The sequence below is a fragment of the Labrus bergylta genome, chromosome 9, assembly GCF_963930695.1.
Source record: "Labrus bergylta chromosome 9, fLabBer1.1, whole genome shotgun sequence".
Taxonomy (NCBI): domain Eukaryota; kingdom Metazoa; phylum Chordata; class Actinopteri; order Labriformes; family Labridae; genus Labrus; species Labrus bergylta.
Window position 1 is genome coordinate 12,059,763 of NC_089203.1, and position 22,782 is coordinate 12,082,544.

At 42.4% G+C, this 22,782-nt stretch overlaps 2 protein-coding genes across 2 annotated transcripts; both read left to right on the forward strand.

The window, feature by feature from the left end:
- Positions 1-320: 320 nt before the first annotated feature.
- Positions 321-9,889, forward strand: fhdc2 (FH2 domain containing 2). The gene is made up of 12 exons (XM_020647866.2): positions 321-547; positions 1,697-2,260; positions 2,356-2,417; positions 4,305-4,407; positions 4,676-4,761; positions 5,023-5,123; positions 5,343-5,413; positions 5,646-5,753; positions 6,080-6,150; positions 6,600-6,717; positions 6,862-7,026; positions 7,118-9,889. The coding sequence occupies exons 2-12, from the start codon at positions 1,808-1,810 to the stop codon at positions 9,071-9,073; spliced, it is 3,294 nt and encodes a 1,097-aa protein (XP_020503522.2). The 5' UTR covers positions 321-547; positions 1,697-1,807; the 3' UTR covers positions 9,074-9,889.
- A 1,515-nt stretch (positions 9,890-11,404) lies between these two features.
- On the forward strand, positions 11,405-15,060 carry rhogd (ras homolog gene family, member Gd). The gene is made up of 2 exons (XM_020647867.3): positions 11,405-11,478; positions 12,061-15,060. Exon 2 carries the CDS (start codon positions 12,090-12,092, stop codon positions 12,663-12,665), a length of 576 nt encoding a protein of 191 aa, XP_020503523.1. The 5' UTR covers positions 11,405-11,478; positions 12,061-12,089; the 3' UTR covers positions 12,666-15,060.
- The last annotated feature ends 7,722 nt before the right edge of the window (positions 15,061-22,782 follow it).

Genomic DNA, 22,782 nt, shown 5'->3' on the forward strand with positions numbered 1-22,782 from the left:
CTTATCTGTGCTTGGCCAACTAGTTTTTAAAGCTAAATGTGAGGCATCAATGCGATTAAAACAATCCCTGAAAGGTGATAGAAATACATGAAGCTGAATATTAAAGGTATAATGAGCTGAGAACCTGACACTTCTATATTTTCTTATTTAACGAGATAAAGTTATTATAAATTCATTTCCATCAAAACAATCTGAAAGTGGAGAAACGCGTAATTAAGCTTAGTATACTCCTCCTACCTGACAACTCTAAATCCGCCCATGGGAAAACTGGGAGGTAGCAATAACGCAAATCGGCGTGCCTGTGCGCGCCTGCGCGTTCCCGCTGAACTGTGTGGAAGTTTCCCTGCAAGTTGAGAAAGACAAGAGGACTGTAGCGAGCGGAGCGACCCAAGTAACTGCGATAAAGAAGATACAAGATTAAAAAAAACTAAAAAAAAAACTGGGATGGAAGCGTACATGAATCAATGTTTGCTGTAATATTTAAAAGTGAACTCTGCTTGGTGCTTGTGGGGTTAACTCGCTGGAGTAGTCAAGTCGTCTGCGTCAGGTAAGAGAAATAAATATATTGAGTTGTTCTGAATCAGGGACATGACAAGTGCTAATACATGTTTAACTTACTTTGATTTAAGGCTTTTTTTTTTATTATTGGATCATCCTAGAAGTCTAACTGATAATCCACTAAGCCACGGAAGTCGTTTTTGTTGTTTAGCCTTTAATCAATTATCTAATAAGAAAGTAAAAAGAAAAAAGACACGATGATCATGGCTGGCGTTAATTTAACATTATTAAATGTTCCTTCATAGCTAACTTCCCCCACAACTTTTGCATTCCCTCTACAACCCCTTGAGCAAGAATTGTCAAATCATTTCTCGCTCGTGAAGATACAGATCTCTATAAATGATGGAGGATGAAATCACAGACGGCGTCAGTTTTTTTGCAGCGCGCTCGTGCGGCGTTCACTGGAACAGCTTTGCATCAAGTTTATCCCAAAACAAATCCCGCAACAAATCCCTCTGAAGTTGTGATTCATGGTCAAATCGCGAGCAAGGACGAGAAGATGTTTTCTGGCCAAGTGTAAACCCGTGTCATGATTGAAGACTTTACCCTCGAACCAGACACCTGAAACCTCTGACTCACCTCTAATTGTATTAGGCATCTAATCCTGCTTCAAACTTGCTCGTGCAAGTGCGTGCAACCAGATTTTAGACGTGAACCTCTCATAACGAAGAAGGAATATGACTGTGCAAAGAATATTACTGTGCAATAACTGTGCATCTCCCCTTGCTCGTGGTGTCCCCATATATTCTAATTAGAAGGGAGAGGGTGCTTGGTGTAGGCGTATGTGCATGCAGTGAGGTGAATCTGAACAGGATTGGACATGCTTTTCAAAGAGAGGATGAGGCGTCCTCTTGCTCAAGTTGTACTTTCCCCCAAAATGCCTTGAACTTCCATGGAAAGTTGAACCAGAGGTTACATGTTTAGCTGCAACTATTTGTTAGATCAGCCAATGCAGCCGAGTCATGCTAATGAAAGGAGAATAGGGCCAGGTGTCAGAAAGCCCAGGTGAGGTCATGGCCTAGGTTGAAGCCGCCTGACTCGACTGATGTTGCAGCTCTCTGGGATAAAATCACTTCCTCTCTCTTTTTGTGTTCGATAAAGTCTGAGACAAGAATGTTTTTGTCTTTTTTTTTCCCAGGCTGGAAGTACTGACTGACCTTTGAATTTTGAGTCACTGGAAGTAAATACGTCACAGCCTGACTGAGCAGGCCCACTGTCACCCCTCCCTCACTATCCTGACACAGCCTCTATGCTTATCAACTTGAGTGTTGCCTGCAAGGAACCTCGTGCCTTTCATGGAACACTCCCTGAACCTCCCTCCGCTGTGGAAGTGACAGCCATGGATTCACGTCCAGTGCTGGTCGCTCCTCTGCCACCTCCCCCGGCGCCTCCACCGCCTCCGCCACCTCCTCCGCCTCCACCTGGCTCTTCTTCCTCCTCCTCACCTTTTAGCCGGACAGACAGCGCCCGTCGCAGCCGGCTAAGGAAGCTGAACTGGGAGCGGATCCCTAAAGAGAAGGTGGAGGGGAGGAAGAGTGTGTGGAGTGGGGCAGCCCAGGACGAGGATGAGTTCCCAATTGACCTTCACTCTCTGGACGAGCTGTTTGGACAGAAGGACAGTAAGCCTCAGGACAGAACGGGCACCTTAAGGCGCAGGTCTTCCTTGCTGCGCTGCAGATCTCCACAGGACAGCCCAGAGGAGGTGAGATTATATGGATGGCAGTAAAATGTATCTGCCATGTGTGTGATGAGAAAGTTAATTCTTACACTCTTCTTCTTCTTTTTTTTTTTTTACAGATCTCCCTGTTGGACTCCAAACGCAGCATGAACATTGGAATATTTTTACGCCAGTTTAAGATGTAAGCTTCTGTGTTCCTGTATAGAGTTCAAACTTTTAAGTCCATAGATTTAAAAGAAACATGGCCTGCAACTACTCTTTCAAAAATGATTGTTTAGTCTGTTTTCAAAGCAAAACACAGATTTATGCAGGTTCCAGCATGATCAGTGCTGCTTGTTCTTGTTTAGTGTTATTGAAAAAGTTATGTTGTAGGGATTCTGCTATTGGTGGGACAAAATACACATTTTAAGAAATTATATTTGGGCTTTGAAAAAACATTTTGTTTGTTTAGTTTTTTCACCATTTCAAAGATTAATATCACGATATGAGTGATAATTTCCAACCTCATTCCTCAATCAGTCAATCTGCTAACATTAAACAGTTTTAGCTTTTAGCCTCTTTGTCTGCTTTTCCTGGAGGTCACCAACAATCAATACTGAAAGTAGTTTTAAGAGCAGGAAACTGAAGTGTTTAGAAGTGTGCCCAAGGGAACAGTTCTTCTCTTGAGCTGTCTGTGACGTGTGTGGCCATACGTCAAAGATGGGTGGGCTTCTGTGTGTGTGCATGCCAGGTTGTGTCAGAAGTGTGAATCCTCATCCAGAGTGGGACTGTGAGAGAAAGTCAAGTGTCAGGTTGAGGGAATCCACGTTTATTGCAGGGGGACAGGTGCAGGGGAGGATGCACCCTGGGCAGCTGGAGTGGGGGTCTTGAAGCAGAGCTATGACCAGTTTAGCCCTAAGAGTCAAGAGTTGACACCTGCTGGTGCACTCAAAGATGTTTCTAATGTAAAAGCTAGTCCCTGCAGAGAGACACCCCACTGGCAGCCTGCCCTATTCATGCTTCTACAAAAGCCTGTTTAGCATGTTTGCCCAGATGAACAAAGCTGTGCCTCTTGTATGTCTAATGAAAAGTGTTGTTTAATAATAATCGTTAAAACACACCTAGATACAGGTTTATGTCTGAGACATTGTGAAATATGTTTTGATGTTGTCTTTAATGACATTTGAACTGTTGCAGGTAGAACTATTACATAACGAGATTTTAAAAAAGTGCTTGCTTGCTATGATTCATGCCTCCACGTGTGCATGCAATGTTCACTTAATTGTGCTCTTTTGAACTAAAGAGTGGCTCTTCTCGAGAGCAGATTTGTCAAGACTTGCAGGGAAAGCCATTATGTGAATGTACCCAAACAAATGCCTTGCTAAGACCTTGTTTTCACTGTATTGTAAACATAGACAGAGCTGAATTGTGGGTGTAGTTTCAACAAAATCTGTGTTTTTTATTTGCAGTCATCAGTGTCTAGGAAATGGCTCTTCAATATCCTTCTTTTTCTTTTTGTTGTTGTTCTGTATACATTTCCCTCTGTTTTGTTTTCAGAGGAACTAGTTTGGACAGATTACACAGGTCACAATAAGTGTGTTAGATGTCACAGTTTTCAAAGGGATTTCTGCATTAGACATCTTTAACAGCCTCACTTTGATTATACTATGGATGTGAATGTTGTGCTTTGAATGAAGACATTATGTTAGAGAATTAAAGCCACACAAAGTAGCATGCATGTAATGTACAATGTGTGCATGTGTGATGGTTTGTAAGATGGGGTGGGGGGGGTGAGAGAGGATAATGAAGAACTGCTGGAACAGAGGACAGCTATGTCACTCTGAGAAAATAAGTCAGAGGTCAGAAAGTCAGTCAGTTCAGTTTTTGGTCTTTCACCTTGACATCACACTTTCATCTTTGAGACATTTTCTCAGATTTTATTTTCCTCTCTGACTGGAGTTTGGCGTCAACCAACCCCCGCTCCTCATAACATTCTGGGGCTGGGGGATTTTGGGCTTGTGCTCTGATAAATCGCACATGAAGAATTATTTCATACTGAAAAATGAATCTGTCCATTTTTTTCCTGCAGGCCTGCTAAGGAGATAGTTGAAGATATCAGGCAGGGTGCTGGGGACCGTTACGGAGCGGAGAAGCTCACAGAACTCTGCAAACTGCTGCCTGACAGTGAGGAGGTAAAGTGCCTTTTTTTGGCATACAAATACAACAGTGACAACCCCTCCCCCCCCCCTCCCTTTCACTCTCTTCTTACTCATCATCTGGCTCTGGTTAGGATGATCAAGAGTCTGCCATTACACCATGTTGTGTGATGTGGTCTGTTTCCGGAGAAGGGCCAAGCTGAGAGATATTGGAATTGACTGCTGACAGCACGTTGTTTTTTTCCAGACTGTTTTTCAGTCAAAGCTGCTCTCCAGATTTTAACCAGCATCTGCTCTTTCTCAGGAGTCTCGCCTGAGGAAGTTCAGTGGGGAGCGGAACTGGCTTGGAGAACCGGATCTTTTTCTACTGCTGTTAGTGGAAATCCCCAGGTAAACCCATATTTCTATATTTGGTAATATATGTTTAAAAAAAACAGTACTTTCCTGACACTTTCACTTTCAGTCTAAGCTATAAAGCTCCCCTCTGTCACAGTGATGAGTAAAGGACATTTCCCCCATCGCATGCTTCACTTTGTGATGGCATGTGCTTGTTTAACCGATGATTGATCACAAGTGCCTTTTTGTCTCCCATCATCACCCACCCCCACCCATTCATCCATCCATCCGTCCCCCTCTTTCCTCTTCCATTAGCTTTCGGCTGCGTCTGGATGCCATGATCCTGCAACAAGAGTTCGACCCTGCTGTGACCTCTCTGTGTGTGGCAGCCAGATGTCTGAGGGAGGCGGCCAGAGGTAAAGTTAACAGCAGGGAGTCGTTCAACCCACTTCTATCTAGATTGAGATCTTTGCCTTTTTAAAATGCTTCCACTTTGAATTGGTTTTAAGTGGGAAAGTTAGAATTTAAACAATGTATTACTTATTTGAAGGTTTTGGTGTCTGCTGCTCTCATATTTATCTTCATCATTCGTCAACATTGAGGTACAATATTGAATCTCTTTCTCTGACTCTTAGAACTGCTGAGCTGTCCTGAATTACACTCTATCCTACGTTTGGTGCTGAAAGCAGGAAACTATATGAATGCTGTGAGTGCTCCTTTATACTTCCCAATTTTTCTTTATTTTCTCCAGCTTTACAAAGCTGATTCAGTTCTTTCATCTGGATACAATACACAGTTCGCTATGGGGTCTGGGTGTGTGTTCAGGCGCGTCACTCTGATGGTGCACCTGGATCTTGTATTATTGTTTGTTTAAAACTGTGACACAATGTCTGTGTGTGTAGATGAGTGTTTTTCTGACCTTGTGTGTTGCCTCTCAGGGTGGATATGCTGGGAATGCCGCTGGTTTCCGGATTTCATCGCTTCTCAAACTGGCTGACACCAAAGCCAACAAGCCGGGCATGAACCTGCTACATTTTGTTGCTATGGTAAGATTCAAAATGTGGGTGTAGAAAAAAATTCACTGAGTGCTAAAGTGAGTTTGTGCCTTTAAAAAGATCTATTTGTGAAGCAGTCTTCAGTTAGAGGTGTAAGAGAAAACATGTGTGATTTGATCACCATTGAAAAAGAAAATTGGGAAATTACTCAAATCATAGTTTTTGCAAGAAAGGGAACTTTCTGACCACATTTGATCGGACAACAGAAGCCTTTTAAGCCCCCGAGGCCAGACCGCTCCACAGAGCATATGATTTTATCAACATTTGTGCTTCTATTGAGACAATGGCTTGATAATCATTTGTGTTTGTCTCCACAGGAAGCTGTGAAAAAGGACCAGAGTTTACTGTCATTTCCCAGCCAACTAGGCCATGTTGGCTCCGCCTCCAGGTCAGTCTCTTCCCAAACCTCATCAGATCCTACACTGACTGTGCAAGAATATACAAGCCAAACTTAATAGCATCAATACACCCATCTTGCTGTAATGTAAATCTACTGCATTCATGTATCAGAACAAGGGGCCCAGCTGTTAGCAATAGCAAGCTGTGTGAGTGAAACTGGGTCATGACAACATTGGAACTCAGAGCCAATATTTGAGATTCTCTGCATGGGTCTAAAGGAGGACCATCCCTATTCTGCTTTGAAAAGTACAACAATTCATGCAGTGCAATCTTTTTTTTGTGTTTATAGATAATTGACGGAAATATTTTCCCTCAACAGTTTATGAAACACACCTTAAAACAGTGTAATTACCAGAGATGTCTTCTAAATGAATGTAAATGATTCAGCTGTTTCTGAAAAGTTCTTACCCTCATCGAATACCCTCTTTTGCTCTGCAGGTTGTCTGAGGAGTCTGTGCTTGAGGACTTATCCAAGTTAAAAAGCAGAGTGGCATCCCTCAAGGCAAACATCCAGACTGAGGCAGAGACCCAGCAGCATACAAAACCTTTCTTAGAGGTATAAAACATTCAACAGTCTCTTTAATTTAAAAACTTAATAAAATCCTAAAATAGGTTTATGCAGAACAATGAATATAAGCAGGAGTCCAAATGCACAGAACTTGTTTTAAAGGTTAATTGTGTCATCTGTGTCTGCGTGCAGATGGCTGAGGAACGTCTGAAGGAGGCAGAGGATGAAGTAGAAGGTATGAGGATGTCAAGTCAGGCACTGGTGGAGTTCTTCTGTGAAGATGACAGCACATTCAACGTAGAGGAGGCCTGCAGGGTCTTCCATTCGTTCTGCCACCGCTTCCAGAGAGCTGTCCAGGTAGGATTTAGACATTGAGGGACTAGATACAATTGTCACTAAGAGAAAGATGAATAAATTGGAACTTAATGATTCCATCCCGTTCTTACAGGAAAATGCAGAGAGGGAACTGAAGGAACGGAAACGGCTGGAACGTCAACGTGAGATTGGGGAAAAACGTCGCTCTCTGGCTGTTTGTACGGGGCTGGACCTCAGCCTCACCAGAGAACCTCAGAGTCAGGGAGACCAAGACGAACTGGAAAAACTTTTGGAGAAGAATTTGAGCCACACTTGGAGTCGACGTAGCCTGAGAAGCTCCGACTCCCGCAGACTTTCCCAGAACCTCCCCAAAGACACCCATTTCCAAAACTCTTCCATGCTGAAAGGCTTCCCTGAGCTTGGCAGCAGCCCAACGTCGACCAGTTATCACTCCAACAGCTCGTCTGACCACGAGTCCTCTGCTGTGCTTTGTAGCTCTCCAGAGACTGACGACGTATTTTCCCCAATTGACAGAGAAACCTTTCTGGGTAGGAGGAGCAGGTTTCAGCGCAGCAAAGCGACAAGCTGGGGCAAGGAAATGGTTCAGGACTCCGACACTGCTACATTTAGTTGTTCACAGATTGGTAGTGGCTTCACAGTGAAGCATCATGGAACTGAGAGCATTTCTTATGTTCTGCAAGGCCAACCGAAGGCAGCAACACTTGTAAAAGAATCAGAGGTTTCACATGAACATTTGGTTTCAATGAGTGCTTCATCTTCACCCAGTTCCTGTCCTGAGTCTGGTGCTTTCCCCCCTGATACGCCTGTCCTGTGTGTTAAAACACAGACCTCCACTTCCAGACAAAAAATCAGCCAGCCAGTGACAGACAGTACTGTATCTATCCAGAGTAAAGCTAAAGAGCCTTGTTTTGAGGGGTCTTTACCTTGTTCTCCTCACACAAGGGGAATAGTTTCGCAAAGTAAAAGAAGTGCAGGGTCGTTAAAGCACCACAAATCTGAAAGCCAATCACATTCATCAATGAATGCTCCAGAGAGGGTCCAGCCCCAACCACCGGCAAAAGAGACACCCACAAGGACAACAAACGCTGTGCTTTCTTCCCCTGATGTGGGTTTAAAAAAGCACTCGAGCACAAAAGTGGTGTCCACACCAGTGGAGGAGAACTGGATGCACTCCAGTCTACCAGAGTTCAGCCAATCACAGCCTGAGGAGTGCTCAGCCCTGCCAAGTCCTGAGAGAGAGATGGCGCGGCCGTACTCCAGAGTGGGCGAATCACTGGAGTGCCACACTCTGGTAAAAGGCCTCCGATCCTACGACGCCTTGTCACCCCCGACCTCCCCGCTTCCACGGCCTGCCCCCAGCCTCTGCTCCAAGTGGAGGAAAGAGAGGGAGGTTGACCTTCGAGAGGCGACAACTCCAGGAACTCCTACATCAAAGGAAGATCCTCGAGCCTCGAAGACCCCTGTGCGTAGTGGAATAGGGGCTAAAAGGGGCCTTGTGTCCCGTGCAGGACCTTCCAATGGCACAGGGATTCCCAGGGTGCGCTCCAAAACTGAGCCTTCAAATGGAGCCCCAACCTCTACTCAACCACCCACACCCAGTCGGCCATCTACTCCTCGTAGCATATCAAAGCGCTCCTCTGCTATCACACGGTCAGCTGCTGTTCAGACAGAAGGGAAGCGCAGTCATAGCACACGAGAGAGAACTGTAAGTGAGCAACAGACTCCTGAAAAGCCCAACTTAACCCGCAGGACCTCGGAAAGATCCCTACCAGAGAAAATCTCCGGTAGCAGCCAGCCAGCCTTCATCAGAGGGACTCCTCTAAGGGTGTCCAAACGTGTCGCTCCAAATTCTGAGACTCAGGCACCCTCACAGCCGCGCACTGCCCACAGCCCGTCCTCTGCCACAGCCAAGACTATCCGCACGGCAGTCATATCTGCTGCTCGAAATAAAACTGCCAAGACAACAAGCACCAGCAGCTCTCCTACTAGCTCTAAAATACCCTCAGCGTCACGTATTCCTGGTCCCAAAATGCCTCGAGCTGCTGCAGCACAGCCGCTGTGGAAGTGAACAAGTGCCTATACTGCACGGTGTTTTCACCCTTTTCATTTCTGTTTGGATCCGCGTCCTTGGATGTTTCTTCAAACCAGTTTTAATTTCAGATGAATATTCATGAAGAGTGTGAGTCATCAGTCAGATTTCTGGTCTTCTAAATTCAGCTTTTCTCAAATGTGCACGTATTTCTGGGTGCTTGGGTTTCCAGTATGTGAAATGGAGCTGCACTAAAAGCAATGAGGGCATTTTCATCACATCTGCTTCATCTCACAAACTCAAAGTAGATGCTGCAAATCCTACCTCTTTTGCTCACATCTGTGTCCTTTGCAGGCGATAGGACACTACAAGAAGACCAGACTACAGTCATTTTCACATGTTGAACAGGTCAACAATGATTTAGCGTCTGTTAAACACTAAAAAGTGTCAATACTCTGTGACTGTCTTGACAAGTATGCTTTGTAAGAACTGTAACTTGGGACACTATTGCAATCTGGAGCATCAAAAAAGGAAGTTTTTTTTGTTTTAATAAATTGCCCAAATGTTTTGCATACTGTGACCCTCCTACCCCTAGAGACCACTGTGTTCTCACATTTGTCTGCCTTACAAACTGGCCCGAACTCGGTACTATATTGAACTGTTAATCCCCTTGTTGAGAGGTCTCATTGTTCTGATGCACTTTACAAACTGAAGAAGAGGCTTCAAGGAAATGACTTCTGTAATTTTTGTTATTTTATGTGAAAAGATTCTATAACTTTATTGAATAGCATTGGTTGTTCATTGTATTATGTGGTTTGATAAAAAAAGAGATGATGAATAAAGACCGTAATATGAATATAAGTGTCTTCTCTTATCATCAAAGTGTCTGTTTTGTTGCTAAATAACTACATTTGTTGTTTTTGAATTCAAGCTTAATGGCTTTGAGAGCACCCACTCTTCCTCATGAACTGCTGCCCCTGTATCTTGCGGTCCTGAGTCTTCTCTCTATCATTTCCCTCTCAAATGAACTGCCTCTCGCTGCATCTCTTGACACAGTCACCCCCATCTCTGTCAGCGTCTGTTGTCATGGAAATGCTAGAGACGTCCCGGGGAATCTCCTGGCAGAACAGAGGGGTGCAAGGGCTGGGGTAGAGGGTGACTGTGGGTGTATGGTCCCAGTGGGAATTCTCTTTTTATAGGCTGCAGTGACGCCAGAACCTCTTGGGAAAGGCAATAAACCGGTGCCTCTTTGTGTTCTTGAGTGTCCGGTTGTCGGTCAGGGCTGGCCTCTGAACCTGCCTCAGTGTATAGAAGTGACATCATCAACAGGTCTCCAGGGGTGCAGGAGAGAGTAGTCTAAAGTAATCCCTCTTTTAGCTGCCTTCTATATTATATATTGATTGAAAGCACTGGCTTGGTGAGAATAATGATCTTGTCTGAAGGTGAATAAGTGATATATGGGCTTTAAGGCCGGTGCTGACCAAAGAGCTCGCATGAGGTCCACAAGACAAGAGATGGGGTATTTATGACCTGTTTCTATACACACACAACAGTGACACTGTGGCATTTAGTGGTGAGAATGAAGCAAGTTCAAGAGTAAGGGTAAAGTCAGAACAAATGGTATGTAGGGGTTTATGCATTCAGACCCTTCTTGACATGTATAATGGTCATACCAAGACTTGACAATTGGACTGAACACAGAGTGTACTCTATAAAAAATAATTACTGCCTCCAAAGGGTCACTCTGAATGAAAGTTGTATCATTGGACATCATTTTGACAAATTAAGGACATAGGCCTTCTTTCTTTTTGCTGGAGGGAGATAAATATGCAAACTCCATTCATAAACCTAGCAGTTGTAGCCTATATGGCCTCAATTACCGAGTAAAATTTTAGTTGGTGCCCAGAGTACTTTTTGGTATGACGCTTGAGTCTGACATATTTTTGAATATGCTGCCAGTGGCTGTGTTTGCCTGCAGCCAATTTAATTTAATTTAATTTAAATTGTTTTTGAATTAAGTTTTCTGTTTTGTTTTAATTAATGTTTTGTAAAAGAGGGGCAGATTTTATGTTTGTTTGTTTTTCTTAACTTTATTGTTTTTGAAATAAAATTGACAAATAAATAAAAACTAAATATCTAATATGGATGTAGAAAAGCATATAGGCCTATATATATATATATATGTCCTAGATATATTGGATATATATATATGAGTATGTATAGACCTCTGTGTGTGTGTGTGTGTGTGTGTGTGTGTGTGTGTGTGGTCGCAGAAGTAGAAGCTTAACACCGCCATCTAGTGTCATGGAACGACAGTCACAAAATAAAACTACAATTACCAGATTGCTTTGTTTCCGTGCGTCGGTCTTTACGTAATGGACAGCTCCCCGGATGCGGCTGTGATTGACTATTCCAAGCGAAAGGAGATCGAAAGCTAAGTGGCGGTAAGTCACAAAATCTCTCAAAATGTAACGGTTCAAGCTAACAACTACTCCTGAAACATGTTTTAAAAGATTTGAGAATATATTCGAGTTACTTGATGGGGGTTATTTGTCCAGAAACATAACTTTTTGAGAAGTAGCTTGCAGATGAACTTTCAACTTGTTTGCTAACTAGCTTGCTTGTTAGCCACCAGACGCGCTAGTTCCTTAGCTTGTTGCTAGCCACTGGGGGAACGCCTAGTATCAAAAGTGAACAGACCGGGATAATAAAGCGAGTAAAAAGCGACGTCTCACTTCCGTTTAAGGTGTTGTTATTTGTTCAAGGTCCTCTGTGGAAATCTTAGTAGAGGTTGTTAAATATAGACTTTAATTGCAGCGTTAATTACGTCGATGAGCTGAAGTTGGCGGCCTCAGCTTGTCTGCTTATTGTGAAAATAACTGAGCTCTACAAACAGCTGACTGAGAGTTACTGTCGGCATTTTTCCCCTAAAGTAATTGTTGGTTTCGCCATCCTTATACATTGGCCTCTGTGTGTGTGTGTGTGGCATTTAAGTTACTCGGGTTCCCTTTTTTCTCTGTTGTCAGGTGCTGCAGCCCCAGTGGTCGTAGGCAGGATGCAGACCATAAAGTGTGTGGTGGTGGGGGACGGGGCAGTGGGTAAAACCTGCCTGCTCATCTCCTATACCACCAATGCCTTTCCAGAAGAGTATATTCCCACAGTGTTCGACAACTACAGTGCTCAGATGAGTGTCGACGGGCGCACCGTCAGCCTTAACCTGTGGGACACAGCAGGCCAGGAGGAGTATGACCGCCTTCGTACACTCTCCTATCCCCAGACCAACGTTTTCATCATTTGCTTTTCCATTGGCAGCCCCTCCTCCCATGCTAATGTCAGGCACAAGTGGCACCCTGAAGTGTCTCACCACTGCCCAAATGTACCCATCCTGCTGGTGGGCACCAAGAGGGACCTGAGAGGAGATACAGAAACAGTGAAGAAGCTGAAGGAGCAGGGCCTGGCCCCTACCACCCAGCAGCAGGGGAATGCCCTCGCCAAGCAGATTGGGGCTGTGAAATACATGGAGTGTTCTGCTCTGCTGCAGGATGGTGTCAGGGAGGTGTTTGCTGAAGCTGTGAGAGCAGTGTTGTATCCTGTCACAAAAAAGAGTCCCAAGAAGTGTGTGCTGTTGTAAAAAGTAAAAAAAAGAAAAAAAAAATTCCCAGATTTGGACTGCAGAGAGGGATGATGGAGATCCTCAGATGCAAAGGAAGGCAAAGGAACAAAAGTCGTCATCTGGCTGCTACCACCAACAGCAGTTCAGACTGTGTTTTCTGCTCCTCTGCTCCTCCTCTCTTCCTTAATCATCTCCTGGAGGATTTCACTCCATTACCATCATCACCAAAGTGACTGTGCCAAGATGGCAGCAACTGACCGTATCTTCTATTTTTCTTACATTTTAACTTTTGATATTTACACTTATTGTCCAATTTTACATCTTTTCTAGATTTATAGCTTCTCTGCTTCGCCTTATAAAATGCTGATCATGGTTGTCAAAAGCCATAACAACATCCAAACCAAGCTACCCTGTTCGACTGGAGAGAAGAGATCTGCCTTTGTTCAGGTGGAGAAATAATGACTACCTCATACTCTCACCAAGGTTGCATCTCATGAGTATCAAGCAGCGTCACCATCAAGATGGTTTGACTTGCCTATTTAAATGTAATAAACAGCCAAGTAGAGGGTGAACACGTTTTAATTTCAAGCAGCTTGAGTCCAGATGAGGTGTGTTTACACTCGGACAAGTGCCAGTACCCCTTACCCACTAGCTCAGATTAAAGGTTAAACTGTGGCGCTGCAGTCCCCCTCGTGTTCAGTCTGGCATGTAAAAGCTGTCTGGCAGGCTACACTTCCAGCCTCTTTCACCTCTCTCACCGCCATGCATGGAAGAGTCAGAGGGCCTTTGAAGATAAGCTGGTCCCATTAAAAGCAGCCGACCATTTGCCATCATCAGTAATAGAGGAGCAGGTGTCAAAAGGCCTCTGCCAAATTAACCCTCACTGGTACGAGGATTTCTCGCGTATCAGAAAGTTGAGTTGTTGTACAGCTCTCCTCTGTCTATGTCTTACCGAATGCCATTAAAGCATGCCTAAGAATGACTCCTTGACACAATGGGGTCAAAGAGACTATATTTTGTCTAATATTGAATTTACTCTGTAAATGATTTTTTTTCCTAAAATGTTTTAACCCTCGAGTGCGGTTATGGCCAAAGTTGAATATATTTTTTGTAATAGCTTATGTTTATTTGATCAGTAAAATGTTTGTGTGTTATGATTAATACTCAGATTTGATCTACCACCACTCAACAGTGCTCCACTTCTCCATTACATTTCTGCCTTACATTTCAGGTCAGCAGACTATGACCACTGCAGAACTAATTCAGCATTGCAAGAAATACTAGAGTATGTTTTACCTGGCTCGTGATAGGCTCTTTACATGTCTATTCCTTTTATCCTGGTTAGTGACATTTAATTACCTTTGTGGAAGAAGCATCTTGTCATATCTACCCATTCAGTTTGTCTGCTGTGTAAAAACAACAGTTAATTTACAATACGAAAGGAGCCTTTTATTTGGTCAGGTGCCTTATCTAAACCAAAGACCATCACCATGCTCCCCAAAAGGTTTTCTTATAGTGATGCAAATGCCACCAAGACCTTTTTAAATGCAGGTTTGACCAACTCTGTGTTTCTTTTTGGTTATTTCTCAGAAGCTCTATGCCTTAGTTTCTTCCAGTCAACACATACACAGCCAGTTCCTACAGCCCTCTTTGAAAGTCGCAGGTGCTAAACTGACATCTTGTGCAACACGTCTCTGAGCATTTGTAAAAGGGAGCACATGAAGCGGAGTGCTGGTGGCCCACAGCTCTCAACAGATTGTGGTTTACATACTTGTGTTGCATGGTGCAGTGAGGGAAAGGCACAAGCACAACTTGCACATACGGTTAGCAAGAGCTGCATTTGTTGAACTTGCCTTGTCGCATCTGAAGATTTTTATACATTTTATTTTTTTTTTTTATTTTTTTTTAGCAATGACTGGCCAATTTGTGCCAGTCATACCAGCAGCCCTTTTACTATTGTTATTTTCATTTACTCGTTGAGCTGAGTGTATTATAATTCACCTAGATTGAGGCCTGTGTAAAGTCTAGGATAACCGAAACGCAACACGAGCAGATGTGGTGCAAAAACAGTGATGCGGTTTGAGATCTGCCAAAGGATATGTGAGAATTTCTGAGGGTTGAATGTAAGTGCACAACATGTCAAACTGTCAACTGGGGTGAGTTAGTATTTTTTGCCGTGTCCTGATTTCACTTGGATAATGCTGTTGAAGTGGAACATGCACCTGTGGGCTCTCTTGTCTGTGTCCCGGAGCTGTATGCTACCGTGTGCGTGGTACTACGCTTTTACACTGGGAACTTGATTTGTAGAAATCTGTTTGTAATTGTTTTATATATAACAAAAGCATATTTGTATAAATGAACTAACAGTGAGATGATTTTAAATTATGCCAAATAAAATGGTGGTTAAACCAGATGCTGTATTGTGAAAGATGGTTTTTACTGTTGCTTTCATACTTCAACTCAAGTCTGACCAATAATCAGCTCATTGCCGCACAGCTGTGTAAGAATAAAACCATTCTGAGAATTATTAACAGAAATGAGTTAAACTCTGTCACACACGCATGTATTTAGAGCTCAGGAAACCACACTATGTTCCTGCAAGCGCACATAGTGATGTATTTCATTTTGTCTGATATTACAGCAATTTCACTTACCATGTCTGAACACTAGATGGACACAGCCCTCTAGTTGAGCTCCATATAACTAGAATGAGTGCCATTCTTCAAAGCCTTTTTTTTTTTTGTTCCTGTACATTTGGAGTTAATGGTCTATATACCCATCCAGTTTTCAGGGCCATCATTCATCTTAGCAGGCACCCACAAGTTTGATCGGTTGCATGGGCTTAAAAAACTCCACGTGCTGCTTACTCTGAAAAATTCCCCTGACCTTTATGGGTGGTGGCTCTGACAAATGACAGATGTGTTGAACTCCTCCAAAGGCTCATTGCAACATCACTGCAGCAACATTTAGGGCCTATTTTCTCTGCAGTCTGTCTAAATGTTTTACAGCCCAGAACATGCTGTGTGTATTGTTTACAGCTGGTAGAAGTTGTGTTGCTGCTGTGACAACGTTTGACACATTGCATATATGAACTCTGCCAAAAGCATTCAGGAAAGCAGCGCTGAGAGAAGTGTGATGTAGGAGTAACAGAAGAAAGCACAAGCTGGTGTTACTGTACGCAATGAGCTTAGAATAGAAAGGTAGATTAATGAGACTTAGTTCGGCTAAGGTGAGACCTTTTTAGGTCCACAACAGGAGTTATGCAAACTGGACATTATACCGTTCTCTCAAACTGCTTTTTTTGTTTTTTAATCTATGTGTTCCTTTCAGTTTAAATGAGGTAACCACAGTCTTTATGTGTACATTATATGATGTGAGCTTGATTTAACTGGTTATAGTTTGACACAAGCCAGCATTTTCTAGCTCCACTTGTTTATAGATTATCTGATGCTGTTGTCATAGCAATAGGAACTCAAAGCATGCAGAAACATGGATCATGACTGACACCTTATCAGGCTGATCTCCAAACATGAACTTATAATAATATTAATATTATATAGACTAAAATACCTGCTTCATAATAAAGTGCACACAGCAAAATATACTCAATCAGTCGTGTATACTCTAAAGCAAAAAGACAACTAAGGATTTCTGACTATAAAGACCAAAGTCACAATAACAGAAATGGTACATAACTAAAGTCATGTAAACGCTAAAATACATGTGTTTCATTTTTTGTAGTTTACAATGTTGGATTAAGACATCAACACACTTTATGTTATTGAAAGATTATGAACCATAGATATAGAAGGTTGATCAAAAAACAACATTTTACCAACCAATTGAGCACAAGCACAAACATTTACACATATTGAAAATGGCCTAGAGTAATGTAATAGTGGAATCTGCAGACACATTGTAAACGCATGAAGTCAGATTTATATCCACGTGTCTCTTGCCCTAACCTCATAAGAAAGATTATGTTGCCAGTATTTCAAATTATAGCACATGTTACAAAATAAAAATGAATGATTAACAAATCAAACATGGCCCAGTGCTCCACATTTATATTTATTTGTTTGTTGAAAACAGAAATCAATGCCTGTCTGTTTAAAGGGCTCAGTACATGATGTAAATGTAGATGTTTTTCATGCTGCAAACCCCGTGTTTGAACGTAGCAGGAGGTGAAATCTCACTAGCAGATATCCTTTCCATGAGTCATCAGCATGGAGCGAGTGGGAGTGTTGGCCTCCGCTGGGACCTTGATCTCAGCTCTGTCTATCGCTCCTCGATCTCCCTCGTTCCTCTCCTGCCTCTCACTGTCCGTTTGATGATGTGCTGGGTGAAGCCAAAAGGCCGGTCAGCTCCAGGCTCTGTTCAGGCAAGGAACCGGGGAGATCCCTCCTCTTCTTCTTGTCTAAAGATGAAAATGCAGAAGACCTTGATCTAATAGGCGGCCTGCAGCTAGACCAGGACGGGAAACCTGCAGTTCTGCATTCAAGTCAAACAGCTACAGCAGTAGGAGAGGGAAAATGATATAGCAAAGGAACACAGAGGGGGAGTTGAGGCTGTTGGCTGTGTTAAACAAAATAGGACTCAAAAGAGGAGGAGAAAGTATGTGGTGCTGAGATGGTAAACAGAATACAGCAAAAAGCCTCATATAACGTTAGAAAAGAGGCGCCTTCAGTGAAGTTATTACAAATGTAAATCTAAGGGTGGGTGAAAGGAGGAAAAGACTAAAGGATAAAGAAAGAAGGGACAGGGAGTCTTTGTAGTTTCTAATGTCACACGGGCTAAGTGGTTGTTTAAATCAGTTTCCAAACAAATCGGGAAACACACTTGTTTGCTAATGCACAGGGATACACCTTGCAGCAAATACCAAAAAAGGCTAGCTTTGTCCAAAGCCAACAGAATCTTCCTCCCAGTGCCTCTGAAGCTAAAAAATGAAGTTGAATTATTCTGATATTTCCTAGTTAAACTCTATCTGATAGAATTGGCAACATAATCCACGATAATCTAAACTTTCCCGTTCTTACAGAGAACAATGGCAATATAACATGATGACTGAGCTCCACAGGAGCTTATATGTGAATTAGTTCCCCCTTCTTGTTAAATGCTAAAATAATCTAGCAGCCTGCTGGTTTGAGCTACAAAATGCAAGAATAGTGTAAAGCTTTTCTCACTGTGGACAAAATGCCTAATACTTGTATTTCCCCCCAAAAGTGGAAATATTTCTCCACGAATCAAACGCAAACAAGAGTGTCTCCTCATGCTAAGCTCGGCATTAGAGATGCTGTCTGTTGAATCATTGTACTGATTGTACAGAATTTTAGAGTGGAAACAAACTCCGCGTCTAATGGAGCAAGAAAGAGGCTCATCATCAAGCGTGGAGGACTGATCAGAACCAGCCCAAATGAGGGCCTGTAGTCACTGAACTATTATGGGAGTGTAAAGAGAGAGGGTGAACAGAGGAGCAGAACAGATACAAGAAAGGAACAGACACCCAGGTCCGCTCAAGTATTAATTAAGTTGGTTTGCAGCTTGGAGGTGGGAAGCTGCTGCCAGAGAATCTCTGAAGTAACAGCGCTGGGAACAGAGAGTCCTCAAGTGCACTCATTACATTTTTGTGGCTCCAACTCCTCGGCTGAGGGTGTGCGAAAACAAACGCATGATGAAACTGGATGATCTGATGTACCGTGTAATGTGGACACCCATTGTTGATGTGCAATTCCTCTAAATCCACAAGAGGCTGTTCACACACTGTCAGAGTTGATGTCTCTATCAGCACAGTGGGGAGAGGCCAGATGGCGCTTTGGTGCCGGAACAAGTCAACTCTGACACTTCATAGAGGCACACTCACGCTGCTCATGGTTAGGGGTGACAAAGTGAGATATAGGGGAAGAGAGAAAAAAAGGTCTTTGTGGGAAATCTGTGGTTAAAAGTTAGTGACAGTAATCAATGAGTTGACTTTGTGGTTCTGCATTAAGATTGGATGATTCATATGACAGACCACACTCAGGGAACACTTTGCCCTTCTCAATTACAAGCCATAACTTTTATGCGTTGTCTGAGCTGTCATAACACTAAAATTACAAGACTGTGTAAAACCAACAGAGCCAGTTCTAGTTAACAAACTCATCTCAAGTAGAAGAACAGATACAGTGCATGTGTTGAAACAGAAGCACAGATTCATGTTCTTTTAAGAGGCAAGAGTGAAAAAGTTGAGGCTGTGAAATATGCTTCAGTGTGTGTGTTTCCTGTCATCCACGTAGCTAGAAGTTCATGGTCATTGCATTCCCCCCTACCTCACCATGGAGCATTCTTTTGTCTGTAAGCATATTCGGTCCTGTTACTTCTGAAGGATCCCAGTATGCTTACTGGATTTCAACATTGGAATTTGGCTGAAAACATGTTGAAAAGGGGACGGAAATTATGATAATAGACAGTTGAATAGACAGTTGAAAGAATTCAGTGGCTAAAGGTGGACTAGGCAGTGTAACTTGTAAATTAGCCATACTCATTAAGTGCTCATTTATTCAATCATTAAGCTGCAATATATAGGATGCGACTTAAAAATTGTTGTATTTATGTTTGTGAAGGTTGCAACACAAGAAGATTCACCTGATAAATCTAGTTTGGACATAAACATTTAATCAACGTCTTCCAATAGTTGATAAAAACGTTCACTTTTGAACCGGTTTTGAATATGTAGTCAAAATACATTTATAAACATGCTTTTAAAAGAAAATGTGCATTGAGATACACCAGGGAATTTTCTTCTCCTTTTATCCGTTCCCCTTGGGTCAAATCGGTCTTTGTGTTGGGGCGTTGCACAATCGTTAAAAACATGAAAATTACCCCATCAAATACTTGAAAGCTAAAGAAAGTAGTGTTTTGAAAACTGAGAACTTATTTTTTGTGCTGAAGTGTAGAGGGAAAAACTAAAAGTAGTTGTCAGAACAAAGACATTCTCAAGTAAAGCACGGATACTTTAAACATGAAAGTACGACCCAAAATACTTCAACATCTTCCATCCCATCTCAAAATCAATCAAAAGCTCTTCAATCTAAACAAACCATATTTCTTTCTCTCTCTCCTCTCCTCGCACTCACTTTCCTTTCATCCATTCTCTGGCTTTGTTTTGCCCTCTGGTGTTCGTCAGTGTCAGCCTTCCCAGAGATCTGCCAGCAAGACAGCAGGACCTTTTCACAAACTTGTCAATTCAGGCAGCGAAGGAAAGGTCACTCAGCAATTTGGGAAGCCGAGATACTCAACCCACCCAAATGCTGCCAACTATGAATACAACTGCAATCCTCTGCCCCATGAGCATGCAACCCAAACAATCAGACCGTGTTCTTTTTTTTCTGTGGAGTCTTCGTGCTTCGTAGAGACGTCATGTATTTCTGTTGTAAAGCGAAAAGGGAGTGTTAATGTTTCTGGGACTGTGGCCTCCGTGTGTCGACACATAACATCCCATGCTGCCTCGATTCCTACTCCTCTGAAGCTCTGTGCCTGCTTTGATCTCAGCCGTCCCCTCGTTGGGGAGCAGATTTTCCTGTACTGCTCACATCGAGGTAGATTGTGTGGCTTAACCAGGTGGAAAATGCTTTTAGGAGGAGAATGGAGCTATTTTTCTTCCTATATGGACTGGAGGGGTTTTTCTGTGGTCAGAGGCAATCTCTTTTCACTACGGATCTCGGCGCTTTGAAATGCACATTTCTATCCCGCATTGGTTCTGTTTCATTTGTCAAGGGTTTTGTTGTCATAGAGGATGACACTGATGCAGCTCTTCAGGTGCTGTAAACCATGAACGAAAGAGTCCTAACAATCCAAGCGTTAATCCAATTGTGCTTAGTCCCAAGTGCAGAAAAGGGGATTAGGTTCTCTGTGAGCATGTGCATGTGCGAGTTTGTGTCTGAGATGTTTATGGATTACAGAGAGGTCATGCGCTGCAGTTGAGCCTCTTGTGGACGGAGAAGACGTCATCGGCTTGGACACTGTTATACTTGGCTCTCAATACATCAACTTCACAGTCTGCACTCAGAACAGCTTGGAAGCTTTATTTCAACACAAAAACAAAATGAGACATGATCTGCTGACTTTAAAAAGCTGATTCCTTTTGCTGTGTTGACACACAGCAGTGAGTGCTTCAGCTGTGACTATTATCAGTGTCTGCATAAGCTGCATTTAAGCAGCCAGAGAGAACTAATCCAGATAAGAGCAAAATACAACTTTACCAAGGGTAGCAGCTTCTCTCAAAGTCAGCAATGAGAAGTTTTTTTTTCTTTTCGCTTCTGTCTCCAAACGAGGGAGAAAAACTTGCATTTACAGCTGGCTCTGTTCTATTTTTTTTGTCTCTTGGTTTTAACTTGGAAGCCCAAAGGATCCAGACAAGGGTGGATGAATATTTTTATCCTCCTCAGTAGAATCAGGATTCACATTTTGTGATGTTGGGAGATAGGAAACATGAATGAGTCAGAGCACAAGTATTGAAGAAGAAACACAAATGATAGTGTAATTTTAATGAAATCTCGGGAACAGATGGTCATGTTAGCCACATTGTTTTCTCAGCTGTCGAAATAACTTTTGAAATTGAACTTATAAGTCAAAAGGAGTCCCTGAAGAGTTGAGACTGTAAATCAGCTCTGACCTGTAAACATTTCTAAGACATGCGAGATGACACAAGATAAATTAACATTTTGACAATTGATGACACCTGATACTAGGATTGACTCCCATTAAGATGCAGGTCAGCCTCTAATGTTGGTCTTTAAGGATAGGCTTTTCATGACATTTTATTCCTTTTTATAGCATCAAAAAACAAATAAACTTCTCAGATCAAAGACAACTTGAACTCAAATTAGCGTGTTAATATCTAGCCATCACAACAAAACCTGGGTGTCAGAAAAATGTATCTGATGTTCATTTTGATTTTCTAGTTTGACCCACATCACTTCTCACAGTCTGACAATGATAAGAAAAACATTAGAAAACATTGTATCAAAATGTAAAGGAATAATTGTGCAGAAATGCATCCATACATTTTATTCACTCTGTTTTCCTTGATAACGAGAGATTCTTAGTTTTTTTTTTAAATATCGCAGAATAAAAAAAGCAGTTGAGCTTTTTTTTTAATTATTATAACGGATTAATTAATCTCGAGGTAACAGGGTGTTTTTTTTCCCTGATAATGAGATAATTTTCTGTTGATCTAGGAAACAAAACGATGCTGTTCACTGCAGGCCGAATCACAACATGCCACGTTACTGTTGCCCGTTCTAATGATGTAAGATAAGCCTCTTATGTTGTGTGCTTTTGCAGCTCTGCAAATACAAGATTAATAAATCGAGATCTCAAGAAAACAACTGGAAATAACTTGTTACAGCAGGAAAATGAAGTAGAAGTGCTTAAGGCTTCTGTAAAATGAGGCTTTTATTTTTGAATTCTAAGTATGATGTATTGAACTAATAACCATATCAATATATTCATAACCAAATATCATGATGGATACTGTGAAAAATATTTTCAGAAATGTAGCAAATGCAACAATGTTGAACCGTTAACTTAGCCTATAAAAACCTAAAATTGAAACATCTTTAGACCCAACTTTTTCAGTGTTATCTGTGCACTATAGGGCTGAGATTAGCTCTGTGTGTATGTGTTGTGTTATTTCCTGGACTGGTGTTGCAGAGGAAGCAGTGTAAAGACAGTACATGTTTGAACACTAATAGACAGTTTTCTTTTATATCATCTGACAGACTGAGACTGACAGCTTCTTCTGTGACCATGGAAACAGTAAATTAGCCTGTTGACTACACTAAAACACTCAGAAGAGGGGTTTGTGCAACTAGGCTACGGTAGTCTGCAGGCTGACAGTCGCATCCTGAAGAGCGTAACTATAGGATGAGACGAGAGGTGGCAGACAGATGGAGGAAAACAAAAAGATGAGAGATAACACTTCACATGTGTATATATCCCACAATTCCCCTGAGTTGTATCGTTACCCTGAACACAACCCTCAGTTCAAATCACAGTTCCACTCCGGATTTTAGCGCCTCGTCATCTCTGCTGAAGTCTGTTGGAGGTCTGGTTGGCTCGACAGGAGCGATCTCCTCCAGATGTGTTGTCATGAAGC